Genomic DNA, 16,597 nt, shown 5'->3' on the forward strand with positions numbered 1-16,597 from the left:
CACTTACGAGTCCAGTCAATGACACACTGCAGGATAAGAGTATTAGCGAGATGGGAGTCCAGGAAGGGGGGTCATTTCTAAAGGAAGCGATCTTTCAGGCACAGAGGGAGATTATTCCAGTACGAGGGAAAAGGGGGAAAGGAGCTAAAAATCTTCCTTGGCTAAACAGGGAAATCCAGGGGAGCCTAAGGGCAAAAAAGAAGGCATACAGGCAGTGGAAGCAGGGGGAAGCTACCAAGAAGGAATATATCTACTTGGCCCGCACTTCCAGGGAGGTAGTTAGAAAAGCCAAAGCAACAACAGAGTGGAGGCTGGCAACACAAATTAAAGACAACAAAAAGTCTTTTTTAGGTATGTACGGAGTAAAAGGAAGGCGCAGCTCAGCATAGGACCCCTGCTGAACAAAAATGAGCAATTAGTGACAGACAGGGGAGACAAGGCTAAGCTATTCAATGAGTTTTTTCCCTCAGTGTTCCTGAACAGGGCTCAAGATAAATCTCCTAATGGGTCCTTAGATAGGCATCAGAGGGACACCAGCCATCAACGCTGATTTGGTACAGAGCTACGTGGGTGGACTGCGTGTGTTTAAGTCAGCAGGCCCAGATGAGCTGCATCTGAGAGTACTGAAGGAATTGGCTGGTGTCATAGCAGAATCACTGGCACAGCTGTTTGAGCACTCGTGGCACTTGGGTCAGGTCCCAGAGGACTGGAAAAGGGCCAGCGTGGTCCCTATTTTCAAGAAGGGGAGAAAGGAGGATCCAAGTAATTATAGGCCAGTCAGTCTCACCTCCATCCCTGGAAAGGTCTTTGAAAACATTATGAAGGATCATATTTGTGGGGGTCCAGCAGGAAAAAGAATGCAGCAGGGAAACCAGCATGGATTTGTAGCAGGTAGATCATGCCTGACCAATCTGGTTTTGTTTTATGACAGGGTCACAAAATGTTTAGACGCAAGGGTAGAGGTGGATGTCGTTTTCTTGGATTTTAGCAAGGATTAAGAGGCTGTGACATAGATGTTTACAAGGTCTGGTGGGTGGCAAATTGGCTTAGCAGTCACACTCAGAGAGGTAGTAGATGGGTTGGTATCAACTTGGAAGGATGTGGGTAGGTGGGTCCCACAGGGTTCAGTCTTTGGACCTGTACTCTTCAATGTCTTCATTAGTGACTTGAATGTGAGTGTGAAGTATACTCTGTCCAAGTTTGCGGACAATACTAAATTGTGGGGTGAAGTGCACACTCCAGAGGGTAGGGAATGATTGTAGGCAGACTGGGACAGGTTAGAAAAGTGGGCAGTACACAATAGGATGCAGTACAAGGACAAGTGCAGAGTGCTGCACCCAGGGCGCAAAAATATCCAGCACACCTACTGGCTGGGAAGTGACCCTCTCAGAAGCACAGAAACGGAAAGGGATCTTGGAGTCATAGGGGACTCCAAGATGACCATGAGCCGTCAGTGTGACGAAATCATCAGCAAAGCTAACCGCACTTTATCAGCAGATGCATGGCAAATAGAACCAAGGAAGTGATACTTCCCCTATATGCAGCAGTGGTCAGACCACAGTTGGAGTACTATGCCCAGTTTTGGGCACTGTACTTCAAGAAGGATGTTGATAGACTCAAGAGGGTCCAGAGGAGAGCCACTCGTATGGTCATAGTTTCATAGTTTCATAGTTTCTAGGGTCGGAAGGGACCTGAGCAGATCATCTAGTCCAACCCCCTGCCATGGTAGGAAAGAATACTGGGGTCAAACAATCCCAGCAAGATGTTCATCTAACCTCCTCTTAAACATCCCAGGGTAGGAGCCTGCACCACTTCACTTGGAAGTTGGTTCCAGACCTTAGCCGCCCTGACCGTGAAGTAGAGCCTCCTGATATCTAACCTAAACCTACCCTCTGCCAGCTTGTGACTGTTATTCCTGGTCACTCCTGGCGGTGCTCGGGGGAACAGTGACTCCCCCAATGCCTGCTGATCCCCCCTGACTAGTTTATAACAGGCCACAAGATCCCCCCTCAGTCTTCTCTTTTGGAGGCTGAACAGGTTCAGGTCCCATAGCCTCTCCTCATGGGGCCTGCCCTGTTGTCCCCTGATCATACGAGTGGCCCTCCTCTGGACCCTCTCCATGCTGTCGACATCCCTCTTGAAGTGTGGCACCCAGAACTGGACGCAGTACTCCAACTGCGGCCTGACCAGTGCCGAATAGATGGGGAGGATCACCTCTTTGGACCTGCTCGAGATGCATCTGTGGATGTATGACAAGGTGCGGTTGGCCTTCCTTACTGCCTCTCCATACTGCCGGTCCATGTTCATCTTGGAGTCAATGATGACCCCAAGATCCTTTTCCGCCTCCGTGCTGACAAGACGGGAGTTCCCCAACCTGTAGGTATGGTGCCAGTTATTCCTCCCAGGTGCATCACTTTGCACTTGTCTGTGTTGAATCCCATCCTATTCTCCTCTGCCTACCCTTGTAAACTGTCCACGTCTGATTGTAGCCTGTTGCACCCTTCCAGTTTGCCCACGTCCCCCCACATCTTAGTGTCATCAGCAAATTTGAACAGGGTGCTTTTTACCCCCTCGTCCAAATCACTGATGAAGATGTTGAACAGTACGGGCCCGAGGACCGAGCCCTGCAGTCTTGGGCTTACAGGACAAGCCCTATGAGGAGAGACCGAGGGACCTGGACCTCTTCAGCTTCTGCAAAGAGAAGGCTGGGAGGTGATCTTGTGGCCACCTACAAATTCACTAGGGGGATGAAGCAAGGGATTGAAGATTCTCTATTCACCAGGGTACCTCTTGGGGTAACAAGGAACAATGGTCACAAACTGACAGAGAGCAGATTTAAGCTAGATATCAGGAAAAACTTATTTATGGTAAGGGTGGCCAAAATTTGGAATGGGTTTCCAAGGGAGATGGTGCTCTCCTCTACCTTGGGGGTCTTTAAGAGAAGGCTGGATAGGCATCATCTGACCCCAGCACTCTTTTCTGCCTAGGCAGCAGGTTGGACTTGATGATCTGCCAAAGTCCCTTCCAACCCTAGCATCTATGAATCTATGAATCATTAAAAATATTCATATTCACTATTACAGCAATAAAAAGGAATTTTTAAAAATAAAGGTTACCATTCCTCCTGCTATATCCTATTGTCAGGACACCTGTAGATTGTTGCTGTCATATGAACCTCAGTGACGAGCCACAATAGGAAAAGATTCATGTTGGGTTCAAGCAGACAAAACAACTGCACTGACTGAAAATGAGGGAGGGACACAGACTTACAGCAAATTCTGTTGAACTATGAGAAACTGTTTTGTCTGTCTGTTCTATCCCACAGTAAGTAAAGTTACATCACAGTAATTTACCATGTCTGTTATTCAGGAGTACATCATTGCAATGTAGCTTCAGTTATCACAGGATAGTAGTATGCAGACAAAACAGTTATAATGGATCAGTTGATACACTGATACATATCAATGCATCAGTTATAATGGATCATACGTACATTGATACATATGAACAGCGAGTCCTTCCACATACTTTCAAGTGATGCAATTGTTCTTTGGTTCATGCCCTTGGAGAGTTAAATCATTAAGTCCAATTCTTAAAAGCCTGACTGCAGCTGATCTGTTAGTAAGAAGCAAAAGAGCAGGTACAATCTTGCACTCTTTGCTCCTGCCTTTCTCAGTTTGTATATCTTAGTAAAAGGACAAACAACAACCTACAATCACAAGCACTTCCTGAGACACAAGCCACCTGGAAGATGATGTCACATAATCCCTACTGGGGATCTTTCTCTTAAAAACCTTAATAAGACTAGGGTATTCAAGTGTTGTCTATGTGAAAACAAGGGCCAACTTTTACATTAAAAGGTTTATCCAGATGAAGTCAAAAGAATAACAGTCTGCTTTATTATTCTGACAAATGCTGAATATGTATAATAAAAGAAAGGCATAAATATTCACAATTTCCATTTCTTCAAAACATGTAGCAGTTTTCTATATTTTTATCCCAGTAAAATTACTTATTGCAGAATTTAAAGTGAGAAACAGGAATATATTAAAGTCATGTATCAAAATATCTTTAAACTTTAATGAATTTGGCCCATTTCATGCACATCCCACAAACAACTAAACACAATTTGATGCCTCTGTATTCAATATGATCTGTTCCATTTGTTTTATTGAATCCCTCAAGCAAACATATAAAAAAAATAATTTCTATGAAAGTTTTCATCTTTCCTTTAAAAAGTACAAAGAAAGTGCAAAATAAATTGACATTGGCAGGTGCAATGCTCTACTTTTTGCATCAAGTCTACATCAGTACCATTCCGCTTGTTTCAGTTAAGCTACTTATGATTTATATCATTTGGAGAAGAATATTGCGTTTGTCTAAGATGCTTAGTCCCCATCACCATACTATCTGAACTTTTCACAATGATTATGCATTCATCTTTGCAACATACCATAAGGCAGAAAAGTTCTATCATGTCTTTTGTACAGATGGGCAACTGGAGCAATGACAGAGTAAGTGACTTGTCTGAGATTACACAGGAAGTCTACAGCAGAGCAGGGGATTGAAGCAAGTCTCCCACCTTAGTCACTGGATCAACGTTCCTCTCCAACAGAAACAAGAGAGATTGTACTCAAAACTACAGCTACTGGTAAGCATAAAATATAAATGGGCTTCCATGCAAATGCCTGGTCTCAAATAGTGAGAGGATATGTGTAGAACAGTGAAGGGAAGAGAAGTTCACAGATGCATATAAATTGATTCTTAGTCAGGTAGACCCAATGAATTTGTTAAGACTATTCACATAGCTGAGTATTTTCAGAAGCAAGCATTTTCCTTTAACACATTTTACAGTACTGAAACAGACACCGATTCTGTGGCCCTAGGGTTACCATATTTCCAGCGTCAAAAAAGAGGACACCTAAGAGGAGAGGGGCATATTACTGTGGGGGGGCAGTGATATGCTCATACCCTGCCCCTCACTCCTAATTCCTGCTGGTGCTCTTCACTCCTGACCTGCAGCAGCAGCCCCCTGGCCCCCAGTCCTGCCAGTGCCCCTCACTCATGGCCTTCAGCCCCTGTCCCCCAACCCAGCCTTGCCAGTGGCCCTCACTCCTGACCTGAAGTCCCTGCCTCCTGAGTGCTGCCAGTGTCCCGCACTCTAAACCTGCAGCTTCTGCCCCCCCAGGCCTGCCAGTGCCTTCCTCCCCTACCAGCAGCCCCTGCCCCCCAAGCCCTGCTGGTGCTCCTCCCTCCTGAGCCGCAACCCAGGCCTGCCAGTGCCTTCCTCCCCTACCAGCAGCCCCTGCCCCCCAAGCCCTGCTGGTGCTCCTCCCTCCTGAGCCGCAACCCCTGCCCCTCCAGCCCTGCTGGCGCCCCTCACTCCCAATTCACAGTCCCTGCCTCCCCACCCTGCTGCCCAAGCATGTCCTGCATTGCATGCGTTCTCTGCATTTCTCTCTCTCTCTCTCTCTCTCTCTCTCTCTCTCTCTCTCTCTCTCTCTCTCGAGCACTCTCTCTCTCTCTCTCTCTCTCTCTCTCGAGCACATGATCCCCAGCGGCAAATCACCTTGTCTGCTACTCCCAGCCCCAAGCAGCCAGCTTTGGAATGACGAGGAACAGCAAAAACCCAGACACTTCACTCTTATTTTAAAAACCCAGCCATATGCAGCACAGGGGACCAAAAAAGAGGACATGTCCAGGAAAACCCAGCCGTATGGTAACCCTAGCACTGAGAACTGCAGAATGTAGACTGGGCAACACTGAAGCATGGATCCAAGCACTGTCAGCCTATCATTAATGCTGATCAGTATTTCTCATTATAAGACCTTCTTTCCAGGAGCTTATAAAACTTTGACAAACTTTAACCATTTAGGCTCAACTTTTCCATGGTGGGCAATTACCTGCAATTGATTTTTGGGGAGGGAGTGGGGAAGGGCAGGTGGAGAAAGAGGCATTTCAGTAAAAAGGTTCGGTGCTTTCTAGGACCAAGGTTAAAAAAAAATACATATTTTGCCCATATTAGACATTGAAGATGTTTCTTTGAAACTCTATCACTGCCCTGCTGAGGACCAAAGACTAGAAATTTGACAGGAGTGACTGATGTACTAGGGAGAAGTTATTTGCTGTCTTCAGAAAATCTGCCTAATAATAGTCAAGTTACAAGCCTCTGAAAGATGATAGTCTGCACATGCCAAACAGAAACTTCCTCAATTTCATCAACTAAAATCTGAAAATTCTGTCCTCTCTGACTCTTTCAAGAATTAATGTTGACCACATCGTGCATGTGCCATCTCTATGAAATGACTGAACATGCTCCAGCCCAGAGCTAGGGAGGCAAAGTTAAACTTTCCCTGCAATTGCTGCTCCCAGCTGCTGTTGGGAAGGGTGACACCCAGTTCTGAAAATGACCATTTGGAGCCTGTTTCTCTGATTAGGTCAAACAATGTGGAAGCAGAAACCATGTCATTCAAATGAGAGGGAATAAGAACTAGATTAGTGGAGGAAATCAAGTAGATTAGGACATGATACTGAATAAGAGTGGGCCTGGTGGTGACTGGAGGAAGTAGGAAATGGAAATAAAGATGGGGACTATGAAATAATGGAGAGGTAACAGATGGAGGATGGGAAATGGATCTGAAAAGGATCTTGGACGCAGGAGAAGGACTAGCACTAATTTTGCAAAAGGACTAGGAAAGGAAGGCAGTAATGGGGGTGTGGCTGAGATGGGATAAGGAGCTTGTAAGGACTGGGAGACAGTGGGAGAAGAGGGAAAGAAGCAGATTAGATAAGTAAATTGGAGGGGGAGACAAGGATGAGAGTCCTGAGGTGGGGAGACTGAGACTGTGTTGGCAGGTAGAACAAGACAGGGATGAGAAGCCTAGAGATGGGGAAGAGATAAAGCCAGGAAAAACACAGACATTACAGCACATTCCCACTGCAGTATATTCTCCTCAGAGCCTGGAATAGTACTGAAGTTCATGTATCAATTAAAAAGAACATTAAGGTTGCATAGTCAAAAGCTCAAAAGTTAATATGTCAGGTTACATAGCCCCCTTCTCCTTTTAATAAGGCCCCTCAGGTAGAAAGTTTATTATGCAGTCTTAACATTACAAAGATACAGAAAAAAACGATGTACCAGCAAGTTAAAAGCTGCACAGAATCGGGGGCAGAAGATTTCTTTAAGATATAAGAATCAAAAATGAGTCCAGTTCACACTGACCTTATTCACAGTTACGCATATAATATATGCTTAGAATGTGACTGCTGAGTACGTTCAATAAATTCAAAATACATGCAAAAAATATAAGGGGGGGGTGTCTCACCTCATTGACTCGGGGCTTGTTTATAATGTTTTTGGCATTTGAGGCATATCTCAAGGTACTCATGGTCTCATTGTAGCTGGAGCTGGCAGGAGAGATGGCTATAGATGAAGAACAAACACTGATTTAAAGAGATTCCTTTAAAAAAATAAAAACACTAAATTTATTTTAAAATATATCTTTTATATTTCATACCACAGAAGTGAGGTATTTTTCTGTACAATGCAGATCACCAGATGTAAAGCCAACAGAAACATGAACTCACTGGCAACCATGATAGTCTTGGAGTTACCCCCCAGGCTGTCCTTCAGAAGCCAGGTGAGGATGGAGTCGCGGTATGGAATGTAAGCCTGCCTCCTGGTTCCACTGACGCTGCCTGTAGTGTGACTGCTCACGGGGCTGCTGTCCCCTTCACTGGTTATGCTGTTTATACTCTGGCAGCTACTGAACATCTGCGAATTCTGTGCTAGAAAACAAACATACAACAGACAGCATCTGAAAAGGGTTATCTTCAATGGGCTCAGAGAGGAATTCTTGTCTTCTCTGGTTGGTGTATCCTTATTCTCTCACTTCTGTATCCTAACTGACTGAGATAACAAAGGCAATTTTAATTTTGCACTTTACACCATTGCGCTAGCTGCCCTCTAATACTAACAGGTCAAAAACATTATCAGATCCTTAGATGAAGGAGCTCTTTTCAACTCCTCATTCTAACTCCAGACATACTTTAAATACAGTCTCTCCAATGATGGGAATTTGTGCGCTGCTACCTCTTAAAGTAACAATATTATTACACATACCTAAGGTGGAGATGACAATTCCAAGAGTAACCAATGACTTGTTAATGTTGGCACCTTCTGTAATCCGATCTTTACAGTAACTGGGATCAGCTCTTTCACTAAAACACATCACAGGAAATAACACACAAATACATATGCAATACTGTAGGAAAATACTCAGTTTTAAAAAAAATGCCTGATGTGAGAGAGTCTGAACAATGCAGAATTGTCTTGAGACACAAGAATAGAGGAATTTTAGGCTTTTAAGAAAATAAAGTGTGATTTGAATGTTTTATATTTTGTCACTCATTTTTAAAAGGAGCAGTAATGCTAGTTTTTCAGTGTGCTTTATCATAAAAAAGGTCATGCTATTATTGCCCGTTCACTGGCACAAACTGCTGCTAGGTATTCACTAACCAAAATGTGAAATTAAGGGTACATTCTTGCAGAAGATAGCACCATCAGATTGATCCTGGGCAAGAAAACTGTCATACATCACTCAATTTTATGGGAAAAATTTGACCTAACCAACATCATTTCATTCAAATGCATAGCCCATGTCTGAGCATCAAACTAACACACCCTCAGATGTTATGAATGATTATGTATTGTAAGATACACATTTGAGAATGGAAAGTGTTGCCTCAGCAGCTGTTTCATAACAACTTGCTACAGCTACCAGAGCTACATGGACCTCAGTCATTTAAGTGCAGAAAGTAGCTGAGATGATGACAGGGCAATGTGGTTAGTGATAGGGGAATGTACCACACAGAGTCTTTTAATCTTATTGCATTCTGCTACCTTGTTTAGCACTAAGCACCAAGCTACCAATTTTTCTCCCTTCCATGCTGTGCAATAACTGGGAAGAACAATGGTCTTGGTTCAACCTTTTCACATAAAATTTTGGTAAATCTTTTGCTATAATTGGAACCGCCTTTCAACAGGAATAGTGCTGTCAAACAACCTCACTTGTGAGACTAAGATCAATAAGTCTGAAACAAATTACATGATGTGGTTGCCTGCAACAGTGGGGGACTGGATCCAGTGACCCAAGAGGTCCCTTCCAGTCTTGTGCTCTTATATTGGTCTAATAATATCTAACTCCCAACACAGGAAGATACATGATAGAGTGATAATTTTAGCTTCACATTTTTCCCTTCCTACAGAGAAGCCAGATTTAACATTATTATAATGAGGTTTTTTAATATTTAATTTCCCTTTTAAAAAAAATCATCAGTCATCTCTGTGTGGAAAACAGCAGCTTACATTTTAGCAGAGCTCTTGTTCCCCCAGTACAGTATTACCTGCCTGCAAGGTCCACTAAATTGATCTTGCTTGCAATTTCAGAAGGGAGATTATTCTCCAGGATAGCCTGAAGGGAAAAATATGTATCAAAATATGATTCAATTTAGTACAACAGACTACACATTTTTTATTGAGGAACTGTATTTCTGGAAATTCCACTGACTTGCTATCTGACCTTAAGCCATAGAGTATGTGCATCCCATCAATTCAACAGCTGTCTTAACTTGCATGCAAAACTTTCTATTACACTGATTTTTCTTGAAAAAACTTCCCTGTCAGTGACTGCGTGAAAATAGCTTCTCACAAACCTCACGAAGTCACTTTGTACTAGCATATTCCAAGGTTGTTTTGTGAAACTGCTAAAAAAATCCTCCTGTTCTAAGATTACAGGATGGCAGAAGCTTAAAATAGAAAAGGTCTATTTAGCTCACTGAGACCATTTCTTGCCAGTGAAGAATATAGTCCCCCCAAAGAAAGGATGTATCACACCAGATACAACATAATAAGTGCCAAGATGTTAAGGAGGTAAGCACATTAGGAAATGCCAGAAAAACAAAATCCTTGAGCAGGCATTAAACTTATGCTGTTCTTGATCTCACAATCCTAACCAGTAAATAGTAACAATAGGTCACAAAATGTTATGAAACTGTAAAACACATTTCCACACACAGGTTTTAAAAATTCTCTTGGGGACAGTGCTGCTTTTTGATTGTCATTTCTCAACCTAAAATTTTCCCTTTAGCAGCGAGTCTTTAGTTTAATCTCTTAATGACAAACTGGCACTAGGGAACAAGCATGTGAGGTGGCATATGAAGTGGAACAAATATGCAATGTGATCCACAGGAAATAGGTAGCAGGAAATAAGTTCCATTGTTATTACTAAAAGTAGCACAGAATGGTGACTGCAAAACTGGGCAAGTCTGCTGAACACTGTTTTTTGGAATGGAAAAGATAAGGCAGTTGGAATTTTTTAGCTAACCTGAGTGTAGTGGATAGTGAAGATGGCGTGGGATCTGCTGCTGGCATCATGAATATGTGTAGCTGCTGTGATTCTACGAACAAAAATGCAAAGAAAATATGTTCATTTGGGACAGTTTAGGTCTCTGTATTCAGAAAGAGTGCAAATAAGAAATGGAACTGATTAGTGAAAGCTTGAACTTAAGTACTGCAAATTTAAAAATTCAGCAGACCAAACTCTTGGACCTGACCAAACTGTGCTTCGGTATGGGGTCTGCAAATGTGGAGGACAAAAGTAAATTAAAGCTAGGTTTGAACTCTGGTGGTCCTCAGAATAATCTAGAAACATATTAAAAAGTTATAGGAAGAAAATTTGGGGTCTTAAAGAAAAGCAAAATACAGCTTGAAAGTTTAACCAGTGAAGGAAATGTCACATCCCAACTTTCCTTCAACATTCTGGGGCCAGGGCTTTTGCCCCCATCCTGGCCTTTTGGCAGGGCCAGCAAACGGCACTAAGATCTAGCTAGTATGAGCTTTATGCGACTGTTGGATGCATCTGTCCAATAGAACAATGTTACTCAGACTTGTGTATGCATAACTCTGGGGGTAGGTGGTGAACTTTTAGAAGACACACAAGAGGAAGGAAAGGGAAAACAGGAGGGGAAGAGGAGGAACAGAATAAAGTTTAAAAATAAAGAAAATTTCTATAGGCTCTTTAAGGTTGTTGGAGAAGTTACTGTGTTATTGCAATGACAAGATGTTACTGTTTTTATTACCCATAACATGCATTTGTAAAGGTACACAGCAATATAACAAACATAAACAGAGAGAAGGATGCAACTTACAAAATGGGGGTCAGAAAATCACTGATTCAGGACCTGTTTGGGTAGCTATCTCAGTTGCAGAAACAGAGAAGTGCAAGGAAACTGTATTTAGTTCATTATATTCAAAGAAAGTTGAGATGAATAATGTAATGCATTAATTTATTACAGTTACATGTGCTTCTCCCCAGTCTTACATCATGGATACACCATAAAGTTGAGTTTCTCTGTTCATTCGTTCTCTCCTCATTACTCATGTTCAGGCTTTGAATCCAAAGATCCATAACTAAGCCAGATGACCCAAGATTGCTGTAGTTTGCAAGAGGTCTAGGATGCATGAGAGGGCTTTAGTGGAACAAAAAATGGGGCTCCAACTGCTGCTGCTTTTTTGCATAGTCCAGAGCTTTCAGTTTCCTTTCCAGTTAATGCCAACCTTTGTAACCATAAGGCCATGTGCTGGCAGACTGCCAGATAGCAGAAGGGGGCCTTTTTGTCTGTACCAAACTGACTGGTTCACTCTTTCTTATTGTTCAGTCATGTCTAAGAGTCATATTTTGCTTTAGGTGGGTATCAGCCAGTTCCCACATCCACTGCTTCATCACATTAAGGGCTTGTCTTTCATACAAAAATTTCCCATTGCTGTCACCGAATAACAGCTATATGGGCAATGCTGAACACACCAGAACATCACTTCAGCCACACCTGAGGCTCATAACAGGCACTGCCACTGGCAATTTCTGTGATGCAATCAAAGCTTATAGCCTTTTTTTTTGTTGTGCCACTGACAACTAGAGGGTCACGGTAGTGATGGACAAGAAAGAGTGCACTGGATAGACATCAGCATGGCTTTCATTGAATTGATGAGTGTAAGTCACACTGACTGTAGGAACTGCAGTCTGCCTGTGGCTTCCTGCCTTTTACAACTAGCAAAAAGCCTCCACAAACAATCTAGCCATACAATGCCAACCTAGTGCACCAATAACATAAATGGGAAGAAAATGCTCCTTCAAATCTTGCAGGAGGATGGCAACTGGTTAGGAGAAAGGAAAATTAAGGAACTAAAAGCAGAAGAAGAGAAGAGACAAAAAGGTCCTCATGGTTCTTGGGTAAGCACAAATAAGGACAGAAGAGCCCTAAAAATTGGCTAAAGACAGACATTCAAAAAGCCTGAGTCTGAATTGATTCCATCTTTGCAGGTTAGTATAACCTGGCTAGGCTAAACCAGTTTGTAAATCGTACAGACGTCCCTTCTGGACTGAAGAAATGCAGACATGCCTGCAGTGGCTCAGGGTAGAAGCTGGGGGTAGGGTGGGACGGGGGGGCGTGCTATAGCAGCCTTCCCTTCCATTCCAAATTGCTGTGCTGCAGGGAAGGGCATGGCCAGGACCTGGCAGGATGCTCTGATTAGGGAGCAGTTCCCTCTTTTGCTATTGATAACAGAGCATCTAGGCCATGTGCAGGCGAAACAAGAGGCATGTTTGCATGCATGACACTTCAAAGCAGGCTAAATGCTTTTGCACTGCTTTAATAGTGTTGCTGTTCGCATGCCCTGGTGTCGTAATGTGCATCAATTCCAGCTGTTGTAGGAAATTCAGTGGCGTAACGCACTTAAATGACTTGGGGAACAGCAAACTAAAACTCCTTTGAGGAGTTTTAGTTTGCTGCCTCTACAGCAGTAGAGCGAAGCACTGGGCTTTGTGCAGCTCCATAGCTCTGCAGGAAGCCCTGCAGACAGCCTGCAGCAGCCCAGGAAAGCAGCTCCACCCAAGAAAAGCGGCGAGCCCAATCTCCCCCTTCCCCCTCCCTGGAGCCTGCCTGAGCTGCACGGGGACCCAGTGCTTCCCTCCACAGCTGCAGTGCCACCTGGGACCACCCAAGCCAGGTGCCTGCAGATGGCTGCTGCCTGGGGGGGCGCTGCAGCTGCTGCAGAGAGAAGCAGAAGCCCCCCCCCTCCCCACAGCCCAGGGACTTGTCTACCCTTTGGCAGCTCGCTCTCCCCTCCCCACCTGAGAGGCAGGCAAGTAAGTCATCGGGGTGTGTGCATGACACGGTGGTTTAATCAGACGTAAATTGAAGCAGTGTTTTTTTAAAACCCACTGCTTTAATTTAGGGCCCCTATTTTGTCTACACATGTCTCTAGTTACACAGCAGGGTGTTACACAGGGAGTTGTTTATTTATCAGCCCATCAAACATAACAAAGCCTCTCTCATTAGTTCAAGTTCTTCTTAAACAACTTTTTTCATGGAAGGAACAGACGGACATTACCAGCAACCTGTTGATTAGCTCCAAAAAGCCCTAAGCTGATACTGTTCTGTCTGCCTTTGTGCTGTCTCCCACAGCACGGACCATAGCCAGCATGTGGTCTGTGGTGGTGGGGTGGGGCGAGCAGCAGGAAGCCAGGCAGACCCTGCTGTGGCTGCAGTCTCAGCTGGAGCTCCAGTGAGGGAGCAGAGGGGCGGGGCCAGCCCTGCTGGGCTGGAACAGAGAGCAGAGCCCCACCCAGGGTTGCAAAGCATCTGTGATGCTGGGGGACTCTGGTTTAAGTTAAACCACAAAGGGGTCTGGGACAGATATTGCATAAACCAGTTTGACCCAGATCAGTTAATTCTGATACTACATTCAACCAGGTTTATCTCAAATTGGTTTAGGCCATTTTCAAACTGGTTTATGTATGCTGAATATCTGTTCTGTTACAGATTTAAACCAATTTCTGATCGCTTAAACCGGTTTGTGTGTAATGTCTGTCCCTAGCCATGGGGACAAAAGAGAAGAGGAAAAGTACCTCAAGGTGTTGGCATGGCAGGCAAAAGAGGAAGAGGGAAAAGGGCAGTACAGGTTTGTAATACATCTTCTACAACACAAGGCAGTACTGGAGGGGAAGGAGACATTGTCTTGGCAACTCTTATTGTGTGTGTGAATTTTTGTGGGAGGATGTTCATGCTAGATTATTTGCATAAGGCACATAGAATACTCTTTATTATTTTTTTAATGTCCTACTGTCATTATTTAGGTTTTTGTTTGTTTTGTCTTTCTTGGTGGCAACACTATGTTTTTGGAAGTTTGTATGTCTTGTGGTTTTTATACACATATCACAGACCAAATTTAGCACATGGTACATAATAAACATGTTAGCAACTAAAACAAGAAACAATTATATAGTACAAATTGTATAATTAATTGTAGAACTAACAATTGTAACTCCTTTGAACATACTTAATAATATTTATAATATTAAAAGTTCTGTAGAATAGTTTATGAAAATAATGACTTGTTAATGATTTGATGTCAAATATTTATCTAGAAATAGATTAAACAACCTACTTTTGTGCACAATACAAATTAATCCTGTGGTTTGTACAAGACACAATGAGCAAGGTACCAGCTCCTACATTTTTTCTACGTCTTTTATTTGTAGTTCAGTGGCGGTGAGCACATATTCTAATTGCAGAAACATAAAACTACAGAAGCATTGGGAAAGGGACTTTCAATATACATCCAGTCCAACCCCCAACAGTAATGCAAGATGCACTTTTCTTACAAACCAGCTTCCACATCAACATTTTAATAATTAAAAAAATTGCTATAATTTCCCCTGCTTAATTTACATTTCTCCAGACTAAGTATATTTAGTTCTCTCAACCTTTCCTCATCAGCTTGCATACCAAGCCTTTATTGTCTCTGTTGCTTACCTGTAGATTTTCTGCAGTGCCTCTGTGGCTATCTTAAAATGCAGTGCCCAGCACTGGACAGGATACTATAGCTGACCCTAAGCAGTGTTATGTAGAGTGGTATTATTACTTCCCAAGTCTTCTACACAAAAATTCTGTGTAGAAGTCCAAATGTGCATTTCCTTTTTTGGTAACATAACACTGACAACTCAGGTAGAGTTTGTCATGCACCATAATGCCCAGAACCTTCTTGATAGTACTACTGCCTATATAATTATTTCTCATTCTGTATTTGTGCATTCAGTTTTGCTTCTCAAACTGTAGCACCTAATACCCGTTTCTTTTGTAATTGAATTCTGTTGCCAATCACCCAGTTCTATAATTTATTAAGATCCTTTTGAATTCTAATTCTGTCCTCGAGAACATCTGCAAGCTCTTCCAAGTCTTGTCAGTAAGCTTTCTATTCCTTGTATTCAAATCATTAATACAACAGTTTAGTATATAAAATAACATTTTGTTAATGAACTATTTAGTAGTTTGATTATGAACTTATATTGAATGATCACAAGTGCTGAGTGGTAAAACAAATGCACTGCATATATCTTGCCTCAGTGTTGATGCAGCTTTTCTTTAGTTTGTTATACACACATTGCATAAAATGTGTGCAGTGTCCTTGGTATTCTACCTCCCTTTTCTCCCTCAATGGTAACAGTTTAAATTTACATCAATATTGAAACCGTGATCCGCATCTTCAGGCTTCTCCTTTCCATTTACCTTCCTTTCCCCTGTTGTGAGGGTACCCAAGGCTGCCAATAGAAACAGAAATCATTGACTAACAACAACTCTCTCTCCTTCTCTCTCAGGGTTACTGGTCTGGCTAGGGTGCTACTTTCTTAAAGCCATCTTATAGTACCTGTGCACTATATGTTGCATAACATTTTTTAAACGTTTGTAAAATATATTTGTCATAAAATTGTTTGTTTACTAGCAGCTAGTGGGTATTTATGAAATACAAAAAATAAAATGTATACATTAGAATCAGATAGGAAATGTACGTGAGTCACTGGTAGCTTTATGCTCCATGGTGGCCCTTTGGTTGGATCCAGGCCCATTATCTTTAATGATGCATTGGCTGTGTACAAAGATAAGGTGGGAATGTTAATCACCACTCTCTGCTGCACCTCTTCCAAAAATTAAAACCGTGTATAGGAAGAAAAGATCAATGATTCTCATCTTCATTCTATGAATCCTAGGTGAAGTACATCCAGAAACATGGTACCCACATAAGACTTAGGATTTACTGAACTCTAAACTAAACTTTCAAAACGGAACTTAAATGGCTAGAGCTGGTCTGCATGAAGGCAACATTACACCTTAAATTGATAAAAACATATCAGCTAAAATTTCAGAAAGTATTGGGAACCAATAACACATTTTTATGCCCCTAGAGTTTTGCAAATTAACTTTTGTTCAGACCTGTGCTTTTGGCTAGGGACAGACATTCAAAAAGCCTGAACCTGAATTGATTCAACCTTTACAGGTTAGTCTAACCTGACTAAGCTGAACTGGTTTGTAACTGGACAGACATTCTCCCTGGACTGAGGAAATTCAGGCACATGCTTGCAGTGTCCCAGGCTAAAAGCCAGGGGGCTCTAGAGCAGCCCTCCCTTCCCTTGTACAGTTTTGAGCTGAAGCAGGGTATGTGGCCATGCCTCAGCAGAAGCTCTGATTAGGGAGGTCTGCC

At 42.7% G+C, this 16,597-nt stretch overlaps 1 protein-coding gene across 5 annotated transcripts in view; it reads right to left on the reverse strand.

Annotated features, from left to right (window-relative positions):
• Positions 1 to 16,597, reverse strand: part of STARD9 (StAR related lipid transfer domain containing 9) — a 232,345-nt gene that overhangs the window by 95,556 nt on the left and 120,192 nt on the right. For all 5 annotated transcript variants that reach the window (XM_090033337.1, XM_090033336.1, XM_090033335.1 and 2 more), the window contains exons 9-13: positions 10,386 to 10,458; positions 9,406 to 9,473; positions 8,123 to 8,220; positions 7,588 to 7,788; positions 7,326 to 7,423 (exon numbers count right to left, since the gene is read on the reverse strand). In XM_090033337.1, the coding sequence (XP_089889463.1) occupies positions 7,326 to 7,423; positions 7,588 to 7,788; positions 8,123 to 8,220; positions 9,406 to 9,473; positions 10,386 to 10,458 (538 nt within the window). The remainder of the gene's footprint in view (positions 1 to 7,325; positions 7,424 to 7,587; positions 7,789 to 8,122; positions 8,221 to 9,405; positions 9,474 to 10,385; positions 10,459 to 16,597) is intronic.

This window comes from Crocodylus siamensis, chromosome 2 (assembly GCF_052110815.1).
Source record: "Crocodylus siamensis isolate JL-2025a chromosome 2, ASM5211081v1, whole genome shotgun sequence".
NCBI lineage: Eukaryota > Metazoa > Chordata > Crocodylia > Crocodylidae > Crocodylus > Crocodylus siamensis.